The following is a 25,626-nucleotide window of genomic DNA, read 5'->3' as shown; positions in this document are numbered from 1 at the left end:
ATGTCCTGATCCATTACGCAGCATGAAATCCTCCCAGAAAACCTGGCATGAGACATCTCACATTTTAAGGGGAAGACTCCGAAGGAGCTTACATCTTGTCCCTCTCCAATGTTAATCCTTACAATAAAGCAGATCCATCTAAAATCATTTTTTAATTCATAATCACTTCATACTAATATGGGTAACAAGACTATCCAGCATTACCCTAATTAATGACAGTATTAATTCTTGCTAATTAACTTAAGCCAAATCCTCTTTGCAGGAGCCAAGAGCTCTATTTAAGGAACTGCTTTCTTACTGATTTTTGTTTAAACCAACCAACCAACACTACCAGAGTTGACAACTCTGGAGACAAGGGACCTTAAGTGTGGTCTGCTGCCTCAGCTATCCAATGAAACAATCTGCCGAGTCAAGACTTTTCACACTCTCCCTTATAGATGGCTGTCACTGAAAGCAAAACAAAAAAATCTTGGTCCATCCTTCCAGACTGCATTCTTTCTTTCTTTCGCACTGCAGGCCATGCCTTTAGGCGCAGCACAGGAATCAAAGACAATCCATCAAGAGAGAAGGTGGCAAGCGAGAGAAATAGCAGAAAGAACGGCAAAAATGTAAGCAGTCCTTACTTCAGATAGTCAGTGGGTTTTCCCTGGGGAAATTTCTCACTTAAGGCATAGATGTATTCACTTTCAAAACTGCATTATTCTTTCAAAATATGAATTCACTGGCTATAAGGTTCAAGACTGATATTTATTTTTATGCACAGCGTAGATTATTATGCTATTCAGTTATTAGGTTTTTCGAGTACTGTGAGCTTCCTCCAGCAGACGACCACGCACGATGAACCAACACTTTTTGTTCTGTCCCTGTAAATATGGCCTTGTCCAAGTTTTCCTCAGATGAAGCAGAGGACCAGCTGCCAACGTTGGGTTGGTAGCTATCAGCATGGGGCAATGGTTACCAACACTGGGCACAACCCTGGCCAGAGCTGTGGCTGCTCAGAGGTAGGCATAACTCAGATTACTTGCAAAAGTATCTTTGGTTCACCTATAAAAGTTGGCAGCTTCAGCCTCCACTTCACCACAAACTTCCTTCCTCTAGCTGAGCTGTTTACCTGCTTATGCCAAGCATGAAAAAGAAGTGAGCATACATTACAAGAGCACCAGATTATACCAAAGAATTTCCTAGTAAGGGGGTATTCCTCATCAATCATTTGTGTCCTGCTTATCTCAGGTGCCCCAGGACATACGGAATATGCCTGCATTAAAGAGTTAAGTCAGATCTCCACAAAAACATATCAAACTTGGATAAGGAAATCATAATATTTACAAGCACCAATGGCAAAAGGAAATTGACACATGCAAGGAATGTTCCCACCCAAAGCAGATAAGCATATTCAAGTACAATGAAAAACACTGAACACATCAAATAATATTCACATTTTTATTTTCAAGAAAAACACGTAGCTACGTTTCATTCTGAATCAACCATTACCTTTTTCCTCTTCTGAAAGCTCCTCTATGGGCTCCAGCATGTGTACCAAGGGGGCCTGCTCTAACAACAAGAACAGGAACACCAGACAAACAGGACAGAAGAAAGTCAACGTCCAGAGAGGGGAAAGTAAGGCAAAAAACACACCGATGTCAATTTTCCTGACTGCTGACAGCCTGCTGAACAATCACAAGCCCAATGCACCATGACTCTCCACAGTTGTAAGTGCTGCCTTGATGGAAAACGTTTGTGGAGGTGGTCCTAATACAATAATTGCTTTGGGATTGGTTCAGTTGCCTAAATGTCGCTGTCTTGCTTTACCTCAGATATATCAGCTTTACTGCACAGGGCTAGCTGATGTGTCACAGAGCTATCGAAAACCCATGCCCTCCTGGAATGGTGTCCAGAGGCCAGGTGGGGTGGTTTTAAGCATCTACAAAGACAAGACCACCTAGGATTAAGTAAATTAATAGTCATCCATTTGTCATAAGACTCATTTTCATTTCTAAATGCATTTTTAAAATATTGTTTATGTGCAATTTGATACTAAAAGTTTCCAAAGGGCAAGTGAAATAGATGGATATAGAAATCCTCAAAAAATACACACCAAAAATGCATTAACTCATTAATCCAGAGAATTAGTAGCGAGTCCGTATGTGCAAGACAGAGAAAATTTACCTATGTACATATAAAGATAAAATTTCCAGCAGAATCTATTAAATGTTCAATGACTTCAAAATAGTGCAATTCAGTATTATCATGAGCTTTAAAGCTATTTTGAAACACCCTCTGCTGAAGAAAGCTTCCTAAACACATTGAAATTATTATTCTTTATGCTGTCAGAAAAAATGGTTTTACACAAGTGAAGCCAGAGTATACTTTTAGAATTTTACAGACTTCAAATATGGGGGAATGCATGAAAATGCTTTTAATAAATTAAAATTAATAAAAAGTTAAGGTTTTAAAAATGTTAACATTCATCTTCTTTATATAAATTTATTTCAATCAAAACTAGAACTTGAGCTTCTTCTAGGGTTTATAATAAAAACAGAGAAATGTGTGAACTATACTTTCAGCATTCAACTACTGGCAGTATAGGAGAAAACAATTTATTGGCCAATATTTTGGGCCAACATATATTTGCCTCAACCTTCACAAGAATCCTTTGGCACTCTCAGCGGCTGTTATGCTGTATTGGTGGAATGGGAAGAAGTGGCATTACTGTCAAGATGTCTGCTCTTCAGCACATCTTGTACAACTGGGTGTAAGTGTGAATGCAGTGGGATGGGTTATGACAGCGAAATGAGCACTTGGAGCTAAATGACACAACGTCATATCTCCAATATTCCCCATCTGAATGGGGACTACAGAGTGTGCCGTAAACCCTTCAGTACGGTAGCCGCTCTCTCCATGATTTCTCTACATGCGGTTATATTCTTAGAAAAGACCCTCAACTGCTTTTCCAAGTAGGTTACAAGACTTGAGATTTGCTCCCATACAATTTGCACTGAATAAGTTCTAAAAGATGCTGTACCTGTCACATGATGCTAACAAGATGCTATTGTCAGTATATGTTATGGAAGCAGTTAAAAGCAAAACCCTGAGAGATGGATTGACAAACAGGTTTCCAGTCTTTCAGTCTGTAAGGCCGTAATTTTAACAGTGGCCAGAGCATTAGTGGGCCTTGGAAGATGATCCTCCATGCTACTGATCTCCTAGAGCTGTTCCTGATGCACTGCTGCCCTGCACCAAGTAGCAATGTCCAAAGCAATGCTCAGGAATGGTTTGGGAACATTTCAAAAAGTCTGCAGTGCCTCTGTTTTGGAGGAAAGAGCTTGAAGGGATGCTCTGGTGGGATTTAATTCAGTTGCATGAGCACAAGCCTCAGAGTTTGTTGGCTGGACCTATTACACACCTAGTTGCTATGTAATTGGATTTAATCCATACTCATTTTCTCTGTACTTTACTCAAATTCAATCTCCTTAAAGGAGGCGACTCATCCCACCACAAGACCTTGTCAGGTAAAAAGGAAAAGCCCAGTTCCCAGAACTCAGACCTGAAAATAATCTGCTGAACTGGAATAAAGGTATATACTCATCTTCCTCAGTATACTAGAAACATAGGAAGTTAAAACCAGCAAAAGAAGAGTTGCAAGAGCAAAACCAAAAGCGTATTACTGCTATGTGTAATATTGTTGTGCACTGCACGATGGCAGAGGAGATCAAATCCTAAGACATGGGGGGAGTGGAACATCTGGAAACACCAACTTTTCCAGTGAAAGCACGCCTTTCTTTTTACTGTATATATATTCTGTGAGATGTTTATTAAACATCGTCTTGGAATCCAACATAACAAACAGCAGCTTGGTTCACCACTCCCTGGGCTTACAGAAAGGTGTAGGGATGACCCCCTGAGGAGCCACACTCGGTAAGTTTACCAGGGATGTGCTTCTTCTAGCAGCCTGATCACACTGATCTGACCTCAGCTCTTACCTTAGCACACATCCGTGAAATCAGCAGCATGTAAGTATGAGCCAGCTCATTGTTAGGAATCATTTAAGTCGGACAATCCACCTAAACCTCAAGTTAGCAGTTTGCTAACTTCAAATCTAAAAATATCCCACGGATGCAAACCCCAAACCTAACTACCCTGAGTTATGATAACCTTCTCTAGTTCATCAGACCTTTCTGCTCAAAATCTCACCGGGCCGCAATCCAACATTAGCCTTAAAAAAGTAACCATTGCAACTTTTGAATTAAGTAGAGCCAGTTACTTTCCCGTCAGTTATCAGTCCTAAATCTAGTTCAGCCGATGCTAGCAGACATTGTTCTACAATGACATATTTGGCATCAGACCTTGCTGGCCAGGACCTCACTAATAACTTTAGTCCCAGCCTGAGCGTTGAGCTTAGACTACCACCTTCCCTTTTGGGCTGGTACCTAGACTTGCTCCTAGCCACCTCTCAGTTCCCCTCTCCACATGAACGCAGCTAATGAACACCTAGACTGCGTCTGTGCCTCACTGGAAATAGGTGCCAGGAGGCTGAGGCAAGGAAGGAGGCATGTTGTGCTCCAGCAGGTAGATCACCTGCTCTGGACTACCAGGGTACTGGTAGAACTGGAGGTTACATCAGTCTTGCAGCTCAGATGCAAACTCAATTACACTTTGTTCACTGACACCTTTTGAACCCTGACTCCCAGATCCACCCCTTTCTCAACTATAAAATAGATAAATATCAACTTCATACTTCAACCTATTCAGACAGGCTCTGCTGCAGCTACGTTGCTTAATTGATCCTGCTTAACTCAACCATAACTCTTCAATGTCTGCTCTTCAATGCCGACCAATGTCTGCCCAAGCCTAATTCTAACCCACGCCCAGTGATCCTTGTAAAACACTTGCTCAGCAATAACCAGATGCCTCTGGGTGATAACAGCCATTTGCAGACCCTGCCATAAACCAACTTCTTCTGCCGGCCTGAACCGCTTTAACTCCAAACCTAATTCTGTTTGGTCTTCCCCAACACCTGACCCTAACCAAATGGCTCATAATGATATGGTTGCTAAATCCTCTGCCTAGCTTTCCCCCCTTAACCCAGCTAAATGGGAGCTGCCAACCCCAGTCTTAATGCAAACTGGCTGTAGTCATGTATCACTGGCTGTCGTATATCCCTGAACCCAGCCACATTAATACTAGCCGCCAGTAAGGTCTGCAACCTTAAGATGACCTCCACAATGACGGAAGCATTTACCCCCATCCTCCACACTATCTCTTCTGAAAGCTAGTATGCGTGGAGAGCAAGCTCTGCCTGGCATACTTTGATAAATCATGACATTTCTGTTTTAAATAATATTTGAAGACAATTTCCATGCAGGTGGAATAGGAAAATACATCTAACAATAATGAAGAATTCAGCCTTTGTATGTTTCCATCACACCATACATCACTTGTCTGTTCTTATCTAGTAGTTTAAAATAATCAAATAAACAAAAAAAACCACAATATTCTGTTAGTACTTTTAGAATCTGGCCTACTAGTCAGTATCTGAAGAAAAATCCTGTCTATTTACTTTGAACTATGAAATGCTAAAGTACTTTCAGCCCAAACAGCACTGTTAAAATTGTCTATAGTGGAGTAACACCCACAATAAGCACTCTGGCAAGTGCACTATGAAAACCAAAGACAAAATATAAAACTTGTTTGCTGTAAAATGCTGTATTTCTTAAAGATGTAAAGAATATAAGCCACAGTTACAGTCATTATTTACTTCTTTAATTTTCTTCTTATTTATACTCAATATTTCACAACCAAGGGGCTGCCAGACTTAATCTGATTCCTATAATTTCAACCATCATTTTTAAATTACGTATTTTCCTCCTAACTAATCCACGGGAAGCCATATACTGCACATAAGCAGCATAAATATCACTTTTAAACCTTCTTAAATTTATTATTAAATAAACTTATATTATTAAATAAATATTATTAAATTTATTCTTAGATTTAAACGATAAATTTTAGACACTTACCTGAGGCCTCTAAGTTAGGAACCTAGTCATCTCAGACTCCTTCTACAGTCAATGAAGAGACACAGGCAACTTCAAAGAACAATTCAGAACTTAGTTCAGCTGAACCAAACTCTGAAGGTGCCCCTTTTCTCTGTTAACTATCTAAGAAGACAGCTTTGTACATTAAAACCTATGACTCAGTCGTGACATAACTGAAACAACTGAGGAAAATTTAGTCAATCTAATTAATATCTTTGCTTTTTAGCTACTGCCTTCAATTCCACTTGGTATTACTGACCTAACAAAGATGAAATATTGAATAAGTATTAACATTTCAAGAGCAATATAGGAGCCAAAGTCCATTTAAAAAATATGTATCGTAATTCATCTGTTGCCACTTTTTGAGGCTGAAGTAATCTTTGGAAAGACTTAAGTTGTATCTGCACAACACTGCAGCTAGCTCAGAACTCAAAGAAGAATGGTCAGCCAGGATGGCATTCTAGGCAGATTAGTAGCTCTTCAGGAAATCTGCAACATTAATGCAAAAGCACCAGGCTAATTATTCCACTTTACATCTAAGATAACTCATTTGTAATTTGTAACTCTTTTTACAGCACAGATTTGAGATGTACAGAAGTAATCTTAGGATGCAAAAGCATCCGAGCAACTTTGAAAAGTGTACTTAAGTTCACATAAAAAAGTCTTTCCCATAAGTAATTTTCTTTCAAACAGGGAAAAAAAAGAAAAAGAAAGCTAATACATATGTAGGCAATTGTTTGGTAGGAAAACTACAGCTCTTCTGATTTCAGAGATGCTCTATGCTAAATAAATTTGTGTAAAGAAGTTACCAGCAAGCACTTTCATTTCCATAAGAGCATGAGATGCAGTCATGATATCTTAATTCAGTATGAAACTCAATCCCTTGAAGAGTCCTGAAAGTTTCAGGAAAGTCACTATAATTTCTGCTAACCTTTATATCCAGAAATTAGGTAGGGTAAGTTTTAAAAAAATCCAGAAGGGAAGAAAAGGGACAGACAGAGAGACCTGCAGAGATAAATAAAATAATCATCAGCACAAGAATCTAAAGGAAACACCTTCTTTGAGGTTTCATAATAAAGTGATAGTGAATCTTTTCTATATCAATAGCAGGAACAGCCTTTTCTATCTTGAGAAGTTTCATAAGGTGTCAAGAAATTCATATATGAAGAAGTAAGAAATCAGGAAAAAAAAAATCTCAATAAGCAGATTCAAATCGCCAGAGTACAGAATACATGAATGTTCACAGAATGTTTTTTCTCCACAGTACAAATGAAAGTGAATGTGCTAAAAAAAAAAAAAAAAAGCAAAGCTTGACAAGCTTAGTATGTAAGCCCTTAGAAGCAAAATTATTCATAAAACTCAGTTCATAAATTCAGCCAAAGTATGTGCTGTGGGATCTCTTAACTGGAACCGGCACTATTGTGTTGGTGCAGTGAAAGTTGGTTTGAATGAAAAAAATACTGGACTATTTAAAATACTATTATCTATACTATGTTAATAATATATTATGATTTTTCACCACACATTTCATCTACATAAAGTTATACTTTCTAAGCTTCTAGCAATGAACAGTAGAGTTCCTAGCATAGATAGGAAATACCTGTATTATTCAAATAACTTTACTATATAATAAAAATCTCTCTTCTGTAGTTTAATAATTCTTGTCACAAATATATTGAAATCAACATTTCATTTTTTTTTTTTATCAGTTTTTCACTTTTGATCAGGTTATGTAAAGCTTCTGTTGCACTCTGCTCCTTCTTCCCATATGCCTCTTCAGAACCTTCTACATTTACTTTAAAAAGTAATATTTTGTATGTTTTTCTTACATTACATTTTTTTCTTCCTTTGACAGGTTTTAAAACTAAGAGAAGTAATAATAATAAATCCACATTTAATTAGTATGTCAGTAATTCAAATACTTAAACTACTGTTTGTAAGGTTTAAGGTTTACTTGCTCAAAGTTCATTTTTCATATTACTTTCCAACTGGAAATGCAAATGAAGAATTGATCACAGAATACCGGTATGGTAACAACACTGTCCAATAATTTGCATAATGACAAAAAAAATAAAACTATTTTGACAAAGCCAAAACAATGTAAATAAATGATTCTCTTTTCTCCCCACTATCAAGTAATATCACAATGTACATATGTTCTGACATATACTGACTCTGGAAGAACTGTCTAGATGGGATGAATGTCTATTTTGATTATTTCTGCCATATTTTTCCTCCTTGACATAATAAGTCACAAGGAAAATACAGTCTTTCAAGGTTTGTAAAACAAATGTCTCCACGTATTTTCCTTATACAAATTCCACTGTATGTATATACCAAGAAAATAAGCGTCTTTTCTAAAAGAAAGCAGTTTTGTTTCCTCTTCATAATTACTTTCAGTGACTTTAAAATGCTCTGATACTATAGATGTGCTAGGAAATATTCTACAATTATTATTTCTTTTTTCATTTTTTCTTCTCAGTGTCCCTTTACTATTACTTCATACGAATTCTCAATGTGGATATGCAGCAAAGTGATTCAAATTACTTTCCTCTAGTTTAACTAGTCTTACAGCTATGATTTGACAAATAACAAATTTGAGGAGACAGAGTTAGATTTGCAAGAATTGAATCTGGAACTATTGCAAAAACTTACCATGCATCACTGGTAGACTTGACTTAGATTCTTCAAGACGCTCAACAGTAGTGTTTGCTAAAACAGCATAAATTAAAAAAATAATGTGAATGTATTATAGTAAACAGTAACAGATACTTACAGATTCATAAATGTAACAATATTTAATCATACTTATGAATTACAGAATTTTTTGCTTTAATGGGGTAAAATTACACAAATGGTTTACAAGTAAAAAACGGTCCTTCCCAACACAAATGGACAAACTAGATATGCTTCATATTTTTAATACTTCTACAAGCAGGATAAAAAACTAGTAACCAAATCACTGAACTGGAATAGGAAACTTCACTAGCCATCTCATCTTTTTGGTCATGTATGTACGTTGTCTTTGTATCGCAGGCAAGAAGCCTTGGCCCAAAGCCAAGTCAAGTCTATCCTGATCAAGGCTTTTATCTCCACTTCTTCCACACCTCCTATCAATTAACATGAACCCTATTTATATAATGTATAGAGTGCCTTGGTGTGAATTATTGCATCAGTTCTACATTCCTCAGATCAGTTTGGGACTATATTTCAGATGCTATATTTCACACCTCTTCACTACTCAAGCCATCAGCTTTGTATATTACATGTTCTTAACAGCTGCAAAACATGAACTCTGAAAAATAACAGAGGCATGGAAACAGTATTACAGGTAGGTACCCTGCGACAGAAATAAATTGCAAGTAGTGATTTGATTTCGACATTGAATTAGAAAAGCTGATGTCTGCAGATTTTAATGAATTGTAACATTTGTTTCAGCCAAGCTGCTCAAATCAAAAACAAAATCTGCTTTTGTTTACAGTTTGTACTTACCATCATATGGCTTGATGCTTGCAACAGATTTTGTGGACAACTCTTTTATCTAAAAGAGAAAAAAATAGATATTTAAATAGTTAAAAATGTAAACAATCAATATCGAGAAACGTATAGTCGGCATGAAATACCCAGTTTCAGTATTATTTCATGACAGAAATTGTTGTTTATGATCTTGGGAGAAAGATACTATTTTTGTGGAATTCTATTCTACTTAATACTTATCACATTCATGCCTAATTAATGTTCAAGACTTATTTCTATTTTCTTATGTGTTCACGTTGCACTCTTGCTTTGTGCACAATACAAGCTTTAGCGTGAAAGGAGAGCAGTTTACGGGCCACCTCTGCTCTTACAGTTTCAATAGTTTCTGCATCAGCTATCCGCATTCCGTTTTGCAAGTTTAGCTCCACTCCAGAGAAACACTTCAGTACACAATTGATTTTAAATGTACGAACAGCTCTCCTGTCTACTCTAGTTTTGTCTATTTGTCTACAAGTCATGTATTTTCAGATTTCAAACACTAGAACTCATTACGATCATCTTGTAGCAGATAAAATCCTGTTCACAATCAGATTTTTTTTTTGTATCCGTGGAGGTCTTAGGTGACTGCAACTTAGTAATCTTTTAACTTTGCGTAGAACTTATTAAAAACATTTGGTTTGTTAAACCTTTCATCCTAAATCATATTTTAATTCCTGGTTTTCATTCCTGTCTCTCTTTTCCAGATCAATTCTTACTTCTTAATGTTATTTCCAAAATGTAGCTAAAATACTCCATCAATACTCTTACCAACTAGTAATATTAACTATGCAACCAGAGATATATAGGAGAATGTTTCTCTGTTTCCTATGCTCTCTGAAAAGGACTGCTTCACAAAACAGACCTGCTTCTTCTGAGTAATTATCAGATCATTCTGCTCCTGAAGCCTCTGCCCCAATTCTTCTATCCTCCTCTTGTAAAAGGTGTTATTTTTATTCAGGTCTTCTCTCACTGATGATTTAAGCTTCTCAATCTGTGACAGTAGCTAGAAAGCAAGCAAAAGGAAAAATACATTGACACTAATATTATATAGAATACTTCAGTGCTCTAAAATTTAAACAAACAAGTAGCATATTTAAATATTTTTAATACTTTTTTTCAGCAAAAATGTAATGTCCCCTGTGATTTCATTGCAACTTGCATGTATTACAGAACAGCTGTACAAATAAAAAGTGGTGTAGACAAGGAATGCTACCTAAATCTCAATACAAAGAAAGGGGCATGCAAACACATTGTTGAGATTGTCTAAAAACACAATTGCAGAAAAAACATTTGACTATATAAAATGTTTTGGTTATAGTGTCAAATAACGATATTTTAAGGAGACGATGTGAATTTGCATGATAAACCTAACGTATTAGCTTTGATTGTAGAAGAAAGGAAACAACATTTTAGGTGTGCCATCTCAAAAGTAATACTTACATTACTCCTCCCTTATTCTATTCTTGCATGTATGTGGGGTATCATTAACTACATCCTTGTGGGGGAATGTTCCATGGTTCCTCCCCACTGCTTTCTTGCCAAAGGAGGAGAAGTTTTGGTCAGACCACTATGATCTGCTCAGTTCTTACATGGTCGCGCAGATGAAAGGAGAATGAAAGGAAAGGAGGCAAGAGAAACAAAGCAGGAAAGAGATTAAAAAGAAACGCAGGCATACAAAAAAAAAAAAAAGAAAAAAATGAGGAATAAAGCTTTGTATAGTAAAATATGTAAGCCAATGCAAAACAAAATGCCATGGTGTTCTTTCTTCGAAAAGCCGAACAGATTCTGAGTTTGAAAGCTACAACAGAAAAAGAAGCAAAGAAGTGAAAGAAAAGCGAAAAAACAGACTGAGATGTGCTATAGGTCTATGGCAGTTGAATGGGCAAGGCAGATGAAAGCTACATGTTGGCAAATTGTATCTTGACTATCTAGCATATCCCCATAAAACACAGAAAACACTGCATAATACAGTGCTCACAGAGTTAGTGGTGAGCCCTTCAAAAGAGAGATACAGTTTCAGGTGTCTGTCAGATTCTTGAAAGATAAACTCCTTTTCAGCTTTGGACTTAAGAGAAACTTCAAGATCATAACATAACTAAAACACAGAGAGAAATGTATCTAAGGGGAAACACTTTTACAAACTCTTGAGATCTAGGCTTTCTAATCCCCCAAAATTGTATTACAGCATATCAAGAACTACTGCAAGGGTAAGAAAAATACCTCCTTATAATATAGGTGGTTTGCTGTGCCACTTACCAGGGATTTTTCTGTCTCATGGTCCTGACGAAGGGCTTGTATTCTAGACGTCCATTTACTTTCCTGTATAAAGGAAAACAATATTAATTCTTGGTAATAACACATTGACATCTTCTTCAATATATGCAGGTTTATTTTTATAAATAAAGCACAAGTACTAAAAAAGATTATTTATGACACGAAACTTGAGTAGCCCCATATTTAAGATATAGATCATTCATTCCATTTTTTTTTTTTTTTTTTTTTTTTTTTACACCTGAGCGTGGCTTTCTTACCAATTGTTCCGGAAACTATGTTTTGGCTCCTAGATTTGTATACAGTGACTGTGATTGAGAAATATAAAAGTATTTTAATACACCTGTTTACTAATAGTAAGAGTAATAGTAACGAGCAGGGCTTTTTCCCAAATACTGTCATTTCAAACACTCGTTAACAATGTATTTTGCATAATAATGATAAAAAACAGCCTTAATAAATGAGTTTTTAAGTAATTTTTCTTTGATGAAATAAAAAAGTAAAACTAACTAAACTTTCTACACCTTTGAACAGAAGCGACCAAACTTCTGGATGAAACCAGCAGTATACAAAGACCTTTACCTCCCTAGAACCATGAAATATATAATGCATGTTACAAAGTGTCAAAAAAGACAGTAAAAAGGTTTGTGGGTATTCCCAAAGGCCTCATAACTCTCTTATTTATTTATTTATTTATTTATTAAAATGAATGACCTGGACATGCAGGTGAGCCTCAGAGCAATGCAGCCACCTCAGCCTGAGTGGCCCTTCTTAGCTCAGTCTTTCCTACAGACGGGACTTGGGGTTGCCCAACTAGCCCAGCATTTGTGCTGATCAGATGATATAGTCCTGAGTACAGGACACAAAGGCTGCACATGACAGGTTCAAGAGTTTTGTATGGCTCAAAAGCCACCCGTTGGCAAATCTGGTCAGAAAATTTCTTAATGTATGCATTTCTTCCATCTTGGAAAATGGAAAATTCAAATTTCTCCATTTCCTGTAAGCGGCCTCACAGATCAGCAGACAGAAATGGTTTATTAGAGCCTTCTGGAACCAAACTTGAACCAAACCATATTTGGTAGCGCCAGATATTCCCTTATTCTTTATTATCAAATATATCAATAAATAACTATACATTACAAAGGATAAGGGAAATAATTCCTTGATTTCCATTACAGAGATTTTTTTTTGAATCCACTACTGTTTACTACAGCTATTTCAGAAATTGATAAGGATGAGAACTTTACTTATGAATTTAAAATCCTACTCAGAGATGTTCAAAGGTAAAAAGAACATAAGCAGTCAAAAGCAATACACTATGATACAGTGTTACCTGTTTTTCAAGAAGTTTGACAACTTTGTAATAATCCTGAGGACTCTGAGTCTTCTCTTCTACAAATTCTTGGCTGTCTTTCAGCGTCCCTAAATTGGACTTCTGTTGCATATTGGATGTTTGTATTGCTAACAGTTGCTAAAAGGAGGGGAAAAAATTTAAGGCCCAAACGTATATAAAGTTTTTGTTTTACAAACCTATCACTTAATATAAAATTTACTTTAAATACAACTACACAAAGATCATATCAAGTTCTTCTAACACTTCTCATGAGTTCAGCATTTATCAAATGTCATGTAAGTATTAATACATATACATCTTACATAAACATACATTGCAAATATACTCGGAAACTAACACCTACAAAATACCAGTGCTCTGGTAATGCAATGCGTATTTGTTTTCTGACCTACCTTTTATAATTCTCTTTCTAGCCAGAACTCTGGGAAGCATTTCTTTTGACTGTATTGAAAACATATACAGTTCTAGGGTCAGGACTATAACGCAGAGATTAGTCCCCTTCGTGTCACTCACGAGAATATTAGTACAAAGCACGCCCAACAGACGGCAATAACAGCTGCATAACTAATCTGTAAAAAGGCACTCAAAGGTTGAGGAGTAGGAAAAAAATGATCTGCTTACTGAAGGCATGACTTGTTCATCCAAAATAATGCTGTGGAAAAAGAACTGAAGTTATGTAGATAAAACCAGTAGACGAGGATACAGTTACAGCTATCTATTACTTCTAAAGTTTTGTAAGAAAACCTTTGAGGTGACTACATCATATTTCAAATATCCCAGGTTCACCCACCTGGATGTGTTCCTGTGTGATGTGATTTAGCTGTTCCTGCTCCAGCAGGGGGCTTGGACTAGATTATCTTTCAAGGTCCCTTCCAATCCCTAACATTCTGTGAAGTTCACCAACTACTGTAAAGGATTCATGCCTTAAAACGTTAGAAAACTTAAACCACTTACATTTTCTAGTGTTGAATTTCTTGAAGATAACTCTTTAAGCTCTTTCATAAACATCTCTTTCACTTTTTCTATTTCATCAGCTAATTTTGCTTTTTCTTCTTCTTTCCATTTATGAAATGACTGTAGAATTTCTTCTTCTTTTGATTTTTGCTGTTCACATTCCTGAAATTATTTTAAAAACGATACCTGTTATTTTTCCCACGCACATAACACTAATTCAAGCACCCAAACTATGGGTAGAAGCAGTCACTTTCAATGGGCAATAATGTGACATCAAAAAACATGAAAAAAAACACAAGTTTCTGAAGAATTCTGGGGTGATGATATATTTTGCTAGCAGAACACATAAGCTTCAAGAAGTTTTGAAATACCTTATTTGGTCATATCAAAGATCCACCTAGTTCACCATCAAGTTTCTTAAAGAGGCCTTAAGTGTATAAGGTAGAAAAGGAAAACAGCAGAGCAAGCAAACATGCATATTCTCCTTAATGGTTTCCAAGCTGCCAACTGTTTTCAGCCCAGAGGGCTTCCTCAGCCTGACACAGCTTTACAAACTCGGTAACCGTCAACAGATTTCTCATATATGCTTGCAGTTGCTAAAAGCTGACACAGCCACAAGGGAAGACTGCAACGTCTTTTGCTAATGGTCTACTACTTGTTGCATCAAGAACCAAGCATTTCTGTTTCAGATCTGTCTCCTGACAACTTCATCTGATGGATGCTAGGCCCTGAACTGGAAGAGAGGGAATGATTGATACCTATTCACTCTACATAACTCATGACTTTGCAGGCATCAATCTCTCCCCCTCTCTTCCCACCAAACTCTCATCTTTTTTGGACTGACAACTCTTAGAATAAGTCATTCTAAATACAGAGGCTGTTCCAGACTTCAATCATCCTTGTCACCCTTCTCTGTAACTTTTATAACTCTGTCATACCTTCTTGAGATGAAGGGCTCAGGCCTCCAGACAGGATTTAAGCTGCGGCTACACCAGAATTGCACATTGATTTTCCATAACAATTTGCAATATTTGATTCAGTTTTGTTGTTGCCACTCATCACTGGGCTGAATTTCCCTGGAACTATCTATCACAGTCTTAAGAGCTTGCACTTCAGTAACGATGCTCTAGCTCAGGACCCACCTTTTCGTAGATGAAGTTAGATACTTTTTTTCCCCCATATGCATTTACCGCACTTCATCTGTTAAATTTCATTTACCATCTCATTAACTAGTCAATCATTTTTGTACAATCCTTAATTTCTGCAAAACCCTGCAGTTTGCTGCCCAAAATATACACACTTTTGGGCAAACCTGATCACCATACACTTAAGAAAAACAGGATCTTCTGTATCCTTTCAGCTCAGGTCTTCTCCATTATCCACGGGACACAATGGTACCTGAACTGTCAAGTCACAGCAGACAATCTGCAACCAGTCACACTTCACATTTTTATCCTCCTCAATGCCACAGAAAAATACAGAAGTTTCAAAAGCCTTGTGTAACACTGCAGTTTGTAGCTCCAGGACATTTCAGGGGGTCTCCTTGTAGTTAAGAGACTCAGCTAATACAAGTGACTTCAAAACAGGCCCCCAAGGTACTAAAAAACCTGCACTGCTATAAACACTCTAAGTCCCACATCATATGAGTGATACTTCAGGTGCAGGAAAAGTATGTTTATAGAGGTACCTCTGAAAAGCCAGGTACAGAATGAATGAGTAGAATACCTAGAAGATGTCCACATTGGGCCAACACTCGCTATTCTGACACTGCTTGCACTCCCAGGTGAGACTCTATCCGCATTCTTCATTTGGTCATTAAAGTACTTTTGAAAATGGAAAAAAAAAGGCTAGAAAAACACAACAAAACAAAAAAGGAAGCTACACAGTTCCAAGAGAAGGACGGAAGAAAGGAGAGCCTGAAGCTGTGTTCAGGAAACACTGAATACCTTACAGAAGATTGGCTTCTCCTCTGAAATCAAGGAAGAAAATAATTAATGATAGCAATGTTTTGTTTATTCCCTTTAAATCCAAAATGTTCTGCTTCCTTTCAAACTGCACAATTGGTTTTATGTTTGAAGGTCCTCAAACTCTGCAAGGAAAGTCATTTTGAAGTTTGGAATATTGGGTGATCTATTAAGAGAAGGTTCCCACGAGTTACATTAACAACCACAAAACACTGCTTTTGATTGTGATATAAGGCAAACTGTAATACCAGGATTAGTGTTTAACTTGATCATTAGAAGTATCCTGTCTTCTATGCCAAGAATTCCCTCCTCAAAGTGAATCACAAAGCCCTTCCCCCCCTTTAAAAAAATAATCAATCCCCATTTTGATAGGGAATTATCCTATTTTATTCACTTGAGCTGAAATGAAAACTCTGAAATGATTTGAAATTATCAAGCTGAAAAGAACAAGAACATGTAACTTAGAGATTCTTTGTTTCTTTCCACAAGCCAGGAAGTACAACCCCATGATTCAGTATCGTTCTAAATAAAGCCTTGAACGTAATTACAAACAGATAATTATTGCTTTAAAATCATTCTAAGTTTTTTTTTTAAATTAATTTTATTTTTTAATTCACACAACCGGAGCTAAGACTATGTTTGCTTTGACTCTCTGGTCTTTAAATCCCACAAAGATAGGCAGAACTATATAGTTTGCCTTGTTTCTTCTCAATCTCTCTTCCTTAAATTGTTTTACCCCATGTTACTAAACCTCTTCACAGCAAAGAATAAATCTCACTTAGCTTACTAAATCGTATGTAAAAAGCAGTCATATCTAAGAAACGTTTAATCATCACAAAATATCATGTTAAAAATAGTTTATATTTCACCACAGCGAGACCAATTCTATCTGCTTCAATAACAGGCCACACTTACCTTATGAACTGGCAAGTGCTAACAGAAGCGGTGTCTTAAGCATTCATTTAAAATACGACTAAAACAAAATGTAAGGGGTAAGGGAATGTTCAAAAGTCGCAGGGGTATGTGGTGGGGTTGCTATGCTCCAATGCCCAAGCAGCATTGCTGCCGGGCAGACAAACTGTAGATACGTTTTTGTTCTGTTCTAGTTACTAAACGAGCAAGCAGGGTCCAAAGTACTACTTCTTTTGAGAGGTTCACATTAAATAGTACACATTACCTTAGAAAACCTGACCATATTAGCTTGCTGTTCAGCCTCTAACTGGGACTTGGTGAGCTGCAACTGCTCCTTCAGTTTATCAATCTCATCCTGCAGTTTGTCTGTCTTAGCTTTCCTCTTTTGTTCTGTTCGGGGAAAAAAAAATAATAAAAAAATATTTAAAAACATTGGTTGTAATTTCCGGAAATGTGATGCTTACTGTAAATGCTTTTCTACAGCGTTTCAGTAATATCTTCACGAAGTGTGATTCTTAGACCACTTCCCTTCCCGCTACTATGATTCTCCAAAGATATTTTGAAATACGTATGTTCTCTGGACTGCTAACATTGTCCTCAAAGACTGAAAAATACCAGTTTTACTGACATGTGAAGTAGTTTATGGGATGTTTACAAGAGAAATTATTATATAATCTAATTGCAAAGTATACCACAGGAAACTAAGCAACACAGGCTCAAAAAAGGATGTATGAAGGACTAAGCGAACCTCCATCGATTAGTTCTGTTAGGTATGATTTATTCTGCATAAATAATTAGGTAGCCTCATTACAAAAGTTTCCTTTCACTATCTCTTTTATCGAGCATAAAGTGCGCAAGAGCTTCTTTCTTTTTCCAACATACTAACACTTCCTAGGATGCTTAAGTAGACTCCTCTCACTGTTCCATTGTTTTATTTGCCTCACAAACGGCAGTTCATAGCTTGCTAGATTCTTCCCTCTTTTTCTCCTCCCAGATGCTCCTCTTCTTCCTCTTTTCCAATCACTGCCCTTTGTCAATACCTGTCAATCCTTGGCAATAAATCAGAAGCACGCAGCCTAACAGGAAGGAGAGAATGAAGGAAGGGATGAATGAAGCAAACTTTGAGAGAAATGTTTTTGAAACCTTTTTTTCAATGAAGAGAGACAAAAGAATATATACTAAGTGGTACACCAACCAAAATTAACATAGATACACGAACCTCAGTCAGTCTTGACAGTTTCTTTGTGTTACTATGTTTTACAGTCAGTTTAGTCCAGGAGCATCTGATCCTATTCAAACCGATGTCAGGTAAGTTGGATTATTTCTATTCTAGTAATTCACATATATACACAAAATTTATTTTCCTTACTGAACCTTGTTCACATTTACCCACACCTTTATAAACACACATACCTAAAGAAAAAAACTACGCTCTGAACTCTGCTACTGACTGAAGTATTCAACAGGAATTCTAGTTTGAAAAGGTAGCGTAAACATGGAATACGTTTTGTTAATTATTCTCCAGAGACTGAGACATATTTCACTGAATACATTTTGTCAGTCAGTGTTGCTTGTATTCACACAAATTGGCATCTGCCATATAGAAATGGAATGTGCCAAATCATTCTTCTCAGTGTGAAAAAATCCTGGACCATAAATCCTCAATATATTTACACATTTCTAAATGATGCCTCTTAATTTCCTTGATTATACCGAAGTACATACCAATCTGAGATTCTTCCGGATGACGCCTCTGCATGTGACTTTGTAAAAAGGAATAGTTCATAAAAGCCTTTTCACAGAGTTGGCACTGTAAAAACAGATAACATTTTAGTTATTATTAGTAACACCTATTTGGTAAGGATAGCAGCTAAGGCTTTTAACAGATTGTGTTATTTTGTCCAGACATCAAAAGTAGGCACCTTTAGTAAATTCCATCTAACAAGAATAATGGCTAAAATTCTCACAGTTCCACACTTCCGTGAAGTTATTCATATATTTATGCTAGTTATTCCTAAAACAGCTTGTGTTGGAAGGAACCTTAACAAACACCCAGTCCCAACCCCCTGCCATGGGCAGGGACACCTCCCACCAGACCAGGCTGCCCAAAGCCCCATCCAGCCTGGCCTTGAGCACCTCCAGGGATGGGGCATCCACAGCTTCTCTGGACAGCCTGTGCCAGGGCCTCACCGCCCTCACAGTGAAGAATTTCCTCCTAACCTCTAATCAAAATCTCCTCTCTTTTAGTTTAAAACCATTCCCCCTTGTCCTATCACTATCTGCCTGAGCAAAGAGTTGCTCTCCATCTTGTTTAGAAGCCCCCTTTAATTACTGAAAAGCTGCAACGAGGCTTCCCAAGAGTCTTCTCTTCTTTAGGCTGAACAACTCCAGCTCTCTGTTTTTTTTGTTTTTTTTTTTTTGTAGGAGAGCTGCTCCAGCCCTCTGATCATGTTTGTGGCTCTCCTCTGAACCCGCTCTAACAGCCCCACATCCTTCTCGTGCTTGGGGCCCCAGATCTGGATGCAGCACTCCAACTGGGGCCTCACAAGGGCAGAGCAGAAAGGGACAATCACCTCCCTCGACCTGCTGGCCACTCTCAATGAGCTCTCCATCCAGCCTGTGCTCATGTCTGGGATTGCCCTTACCTGGGTAAGGGCCCTCACCTTGCACTCAGACTTGTTGAACCTAACGAGGTTCAACATGGGCCCACTTCTCAAGGTTGTCCAGGTCCCTTTGGATGGCATCCCTTCTTTTCCCTTTATTCAAATGCCCCTAAATGCCTCCAAAATGCCTTCTTCCTTTTTATACTGAAAATCTCAATGCAGGAAGACTGCTCTTAGTCTTGTCCTCTTGTCTCATCATTACGTTCCCAGACAGGCAAAAAGGAATTGATTTTAAAAAAATAAATAAATAACCATGTGGAAGACACACGCAAAGAAGTCAAACACTTATAAATGTTATTAAGACCCCAAACCTAACAAGGTATAATAAAAGCCAAGGAACTCTCTGGAAAATGCTTCATCAGCTTCATATCCAATTGTACTGAGTTACTTGATTGCAAAATTCATCTGAAAAAACTTTATATACAAGTTCATTATAACTTGTCCTGCGTTCTAATGGTACACATGACAGTTTCTGCTTTGCAACCCCATTTTAAGTCAAATTTAGATCCCAACTGTTTTAAAAGATTTTTGTTCACTGCCAATGTGTATCCCACTAATGTTCAGAATACTAAAAACAGATGGAGAGTGCAAGAACAGGAGCCACACCTATAGATTTTGCAATGTACTGGTAATACTATGAATCAAAACCCCTAACTGCTTTAGGTAGGGTTGCTCGCTCCCTCTCAGACTTCTATTTTTCCCCAAAATAAATATATATTTTAACAACCCACAAATACTCAGCTGAGCCCTTTTTCCTCCTCACTGTGATATGAATGTAAAAAACAGTTAAAAACTGACTTAGATTGAAGATCTTGTCATCGTAACCAAATTCCCAGATTTCATCTAATATTTAAAATGCTGCCACTGATAGATACATAGGCTATTATATCTATATCTATGTCCTCCAGCAAACACTAGAATCATGAATTATGAAGACAAATTTTGTCAGACAAATGCAAGCACAAAACCCAAGCAAACAAGTGCTGCCATAAAACCAAAGCAAAGACATAGCACGGCAGCAAAACATCGCTGCCAACCAAGAGGGAGCTTACAGTGTAACAGATTGCACAACACTTAGGGAACTAAATTGGCTGTGAAATAACATTATCCATTCAAGCACAAACTTCACATCAGTTTGACTTGCTGGTGGTGAAAGAAAGCTCTTACTGCAGGAAACAGGACTAACACAGGGGATATATCCAGGGTTTGAATTATGTGACCTTATTCTTGCAACTACTTAAACTACTTAGAGTGTTAGACACCATGTACACTCTATGGGGACATTGTGCATCAGCTCATCATATTTCTGTACAAAGCATCAAAAAGTAAAAAAAAATAAAATAAAATAAACACAAAGGTGTTGACAAGAGAGTCATAAATTTATGACATTTAGGTAACAATCATTTTATGGTAGTATTTCACGTATTGGTATATGGTATATTTCATGTATATATGGTAAGTATTTCAACTTACATCATTGGTGGACCAGAGCCATTACAGTTGAATTCCAAAACATGGTTACATTAGATGCACAGTGTGCCACCACTTAAGGACAAACTAACAAATAAATAAATATGTGAATAAACATGTTAATGGGATTGTTTACAAAACAGACAAGACTTTGAGGAGATGAAACTCGAACTACCCTCTGAAGAACACCAGCAAACACCCTTTTATTTGGCACTGCAGGTATGCCAAGGCCATGGCACAAATAAATACCATAAGCTTATAGTTTACTGAACAGTCTACTGCCCTGCATTTACAGACCCTAGAAAGAATTCATTTTAATTCTGGCATTCAGATTCGGAATCCTGAAACCACTGTAGGAAGTGCAGGATGCAGAAACCACTGTAGGAAGTGCAGGATTTGTTCAACATCACTAACTGAAATCTCTTTTCCCACATGAACATAAATAACCTCCAGAGATAAGAATTTACTAACAGAGAGGAAAAAAAGGAAAACAAAATTAAAAACGCAAAACAGCTTTCCACCTCTACATTACTGTAAGTGCCACTGAACAGACAACTGATGAGCCAAGCTCACTACCACGTTCTTGAGCTTCCACTGTGACAGTTCTATCCCGCAAGCATTTCAGGAAAACTTGGTCATATTTGGTTGGCAATCACAGATAAGAATAACTTAAATTTACAGGTAAAATGATGCGTGTGATCAGCTTTCTTTTGCAACATGGGTCAGATAATTCACCCTCTAAGCTGTATAAAGGCTTTTAAAAGTGATATATCAGCAGCTTGTCCTTAAGACTAACAATCAAATGCATGCATTGTGACAAGGTTCTTATGAAGTCTATAATATATGTTTACTCCTGTCACATAAGGTATATATTTCCTTGCAGAAACACTTGAGCCAACTTAGCTGCTGAAAATGGAAAGTTGCAAAAAAAAGAGCTCACTTTAAAAAAGTTCTAATTCTCACAGTTAATGTGCTGTACTACATTTGGAAGTAGCTAAGTTTAGAACAAAAGAATAAGTTACAGGACTTATTTAACATACAGCCTTTTTGCAGGAAAAGTAGGAACTGTTTTCTTATGGAGCAAAGACGTGGTTGTGGGATGTGTCATTGCTCAAAAAGTCAAAAATAAAAGTTTGCTAGTTTGATGACATTGATACTATGGAATCACAGAAAGGTTTGGGTTGAAAGAGACCTTAAAGACCACCCGGTTCCAACCCCCCACCACGGGCAGGGACACCTCCCACCAGACCAGGCTGCCCAAAGCCCCATCCAGCCTGGCCTTGAGCACCTCCAGGGATGGGGCAGCCACAGCTTCTCTGGGCAGCCTGTGACAGTGCCTCACTACCCCAAGAACTAAAACAAAAGAAAGAAAATACCCACAACTTTAAGCTGGTAGACACGAAGAGCTACCCTGAAGTCTTAGGTCAAGCCTGGGTCCAGTATACTCACCAGACTTCAGACTACATTTGAAGCTAGAATCTGCAATCCTGATACCCGCTGAAGCTGACAGATTTTCAAATCAAGCTACTACAACCAGAGCTCAAAAGCCCCTCCCAAAACAACTGTGTCATGATACAGAGAGTAAAAATGGCAACGTACTAAGGCTCTTGCGAAAGACCCTACAGGAACCGATTGCTGTGGAGTTAGGGATGAGCTAACCCACTGGTGTTTTTTACCATCATGCCTGAGTCACTTCTGAGTCACACATACAGGCAGAAACTTTGTGCCTGGAGAACGTTACTGCAGGAAAGTGACAACTGGCGAACAAGCTACTCCTTAGCACCAATGCTGATGTATGCCCTGTGTGTTTTCTGACTGGAGGTGTTCAAGGCCAGGCTGGCTGGGGGCTCCGGGCAACATGATTTAGTGGGAGGTGTCCCTGCCCCTGGCAGGGGGTTGGAACTGGGTGATCTTTAAGGTCCCTTCCAACCCAAACCTGTCTATAATTCTCTAGTATCAATGTCATCAAACTAGCAAAGTTTTATTTGTGACTTTTTGAGCAAAGACACTTCCCACAACCACTTCTGTGTCCCATAAGAAAACAGTTCCTCCCTTCCCTGCAAAAAAGGCTATATTTTAAAGAATAAGTTACAGGACTTATTTTGTTCTAGGCCTAGGGATGTCTACACAGCTCCTTCCAAGTATAGCATAGCACCATTTACTGTGAGAATTAGAACTTTTTTAAGTGAGCTTTTTTTTTTTGCAACTTTCCACTTTCATGACTGCGAGAAAGATGTGGGTGCTCAGTATCAAACACCCATTTCACCCCACCAAAGGTTTCTATTTTTGGTGCATGAGTCTGCTATCTGCCCACGTTTCTTGTAGGAGAAATGGGCCTGTGCAGCCCTGCTTGCCTCCTGACATGGAGTCAGGATACAGCCGGAGCGCATATAGAGACAGACTGTGGTGGGTACCCCAGAGCAACTCTGTCCCGTGACCATCAGGTGAATGTACGGAGGCAATGAAAGCCAGCAACACATGCTTTCATCACAGGTTTTGTGGGTGGTTGGGTGCACGTGTATCTGACACTTGACGTGTCAAAAGTGAGCCCACGACCGGGGGACACGGCCCGTGGCTGCTCCGCTGGGCTGGGAGCCGGCAAGACGCAGGTGGCCGTGCCCACTCCTCTCACCTGGTGGTAGCTGGCTCGGGCCTCCAGCATCATCTGCTGGGTGCTGATCATCTTCTTCCTCCGCCGGCACTCCTCCTTGAGCCCCTTGACCTCCTGCGCTCGGCGGGCCACCTCCTCGCCCAGCCGGTCCCTCTGGGCCCCGGCCTCCCGCAGCGCCTCCTCCAGCCCGCCGAGCTGGGCGCTGAGGTACTCCTGCGAGTGCAGCAGGTACTCGGTGCACAGCTGGGACAGGCGCAGCAGCCTGAGCAGCAGCGGGTCGGCGGGCGCCTGGCAGTGCGGGCAGCGCTCCCGCTCGGCGCTGCAGAAGGTGACGTGCTCCAGGTGCTCCTGCAGGGCCGCCACGTCGCCCTCCCGGCACACCCGGCCCACGTCCACGGCGCTCAGGCGACGCCAGTCCGGGCCCTCAAGGCGGCCGCGGAACTGGAAGGCGGCGAACGGCGGCGGCCCGGCTCCCCCCGCCGCCGGCGGGTAGTAGCCGCGCTCCGTGAAGGGCTGCGGGGCGGAGAGAGACACGCTGAGATGGCGGCGGGACGGCCGCCCCCCCTCACGCCGCCCCCCTCCCGCCCCGCTGCTCACCATGGCCGGGCTCCGGCCCTCGGGCTCCGGCCCTCGGGCTCCGGCGTCCTCCGCGTTGCTACGGCAGCCGCGGCCCGGGCCTGCGCGGAGCGGGAGAGGGGGGAAAAAAGGGGAGGGAAGGGAAGAAAATGGAGCGAGGCGCGGCCCCGCCCGCCGCCATGGCCCCCCGCCTTCCCCCAGCGCCGCCCCCGGCCCGTCCCGCGGCCTCGCTCCCCTCAGGGCGGGCCGATGGTTGCCACGCGGCTGCCCTGGGCGGCACCTCAGCACCCCAAAAGTCTCAGCTGGTGCCCCCCATGGTCTGGGTGCGTGACCCGATCCGCCGCATCGTGTGCTTCCTGCCTCGGCGTGACCGTTGCCTCGCTCCTGCTTAGTTGCTTCAAGCACTGTCCCCAAGCAGGAATAGCCTCCTCTCCTCCATCATACGAAATTATCCCATTTCCTTGCTCATCTTTACTACTCTTCTCCAAAAACCCGCTCTTCCCGTTACCATTTCTTAATACTTCAGTCTTTTCAGTCCTTTCTACACACACTTCATTCTCTCATCCTTCTGGTCACTCCCAGTTATGTACCTCCCCAGGAATATCCACACAACACCTACTTGATCACACACCCTGTCCCATAGGTTTCTCTACATCCTCTATAATAGACTCATGGAAATGTTGTTCACAAGGGACCTCTGGGGATGTTCTAAAGGTTAATACAGTTGTCTGTTGTGCCCAAAAGCGTGTTCACTTTTCCCATATATATGAATCGATCTAATAAAACACACTAGATATTCCTGCAAACCTATCCTCCCCTCATCTTTGCAGACATAGGTTGAGTATATACATCCACCTGATGGTCATGGGACAGAGTTGCTCTGGGGTACCCACCACAATCTGTCTCTATATGCGCTCTGGCTGTATCCTGACTCCATGTCAGGAGGCAAGCAGGGCTGCACAGGCCCATTTCTCCTACAAGAAACGTGGGCAGATAGCAGACTCATGCACCAAAAATATGGACCTTTGGTGGGGAGAAATGGGTGTCTGATACTGAGCACCTACATCTTCCTTGCAGTCAGTGCAACCAACATGCACGCCCTTGAACCACGACCACAGGACACATTTCTGCTTCACAGCACAGACCTCGGCCTTTCCTTCAGCCCTCAGCTACCAAAGCCTAACCCCAGCCAGCACCACAGAGACCCAGGTCAGTCTCAGAAAGGGTCACACACCCACTTCAGGATCACAAGTATTACCAGCCTCTCCAGTTCTTCACATCTACATCCATTCCTGCACAA

General features: G+C 39.6%; 1 protein-coding gene across 2 annotated transcripts in view; it reads right to left on the bottom strand.

The window, feature by feature from the left end:
• The window catches only part of DZIP1 (DAZ interacting zinc finger protein 1), a 34,259-nt gene extending 9,513 nt beyond the window's left edge, over nt 1–24,746 (bottom strand). Inside the window, exons 1-11 of one of the 2 annotated variants that reach the window (XM_083822864.1) lie at nt 24,348–24,746; nt 23,772–24,263; nt 18,732–18,816; nt 17,272–17,396; nt 14,131–14,292; nt 13,156–13,293; nt 11,808–11,870; nt 10,414–10,554; nt 9,528–9,576; nt 8,691–8,747; nt 1,492–1,551 (exon numbers count right to left, since the gene is read on the bottom strand). In XM_083822864.1, the coding sequence (XP_083678990.1) occupies nt 1,492–1,551; nt 8,691–8,747; nt 9,528–9,576; nt 10,414–10,554; nt 11,808–11,870; nt 13,156–13,293; nt 14,131–14,292; nt 17,272–17,396; nt 18,732–18,816; nt 23,772–24,263; nt 24,348–24,350 (1,375 nt within the window). In that variant the 5' untranslated portion in view covers nt 24,351–24,746. The remainder of the gene's footprint in view (nt 1–1,491; nt 1,552–8,690; nt 8,748–9,527; nt 9,577–10,413; nt 10,555–11,807; nt 11,871–13,155; nt 13,294–14,130; nt 14,293–17,271; nt 17,397–18,731; nt 18,817–23,771; nt 24,264–24,347) is intronic. The other variant, XM_083822863.1, reaches the window with a different exon arrangement.
• Between the last annotated feature and the right edge of the window lie 880 nt (nt 24,747–25,626).

The sequence above is a fragment of the Anser anser genome (assembly GCF_964211835.1).
Source record: "Anser anser genome assembly, chromosome: 1".
Lineage (NCBI taxonomy): Eukaryota > Metazoa > Chordata > Aves > Anseriformes > Anatidae > Anser > Anser anser.
Note: the sequence above shows the minus strand (reverse complement) of the source record. Positions and strands in the feature narration are given on the sequence as shown.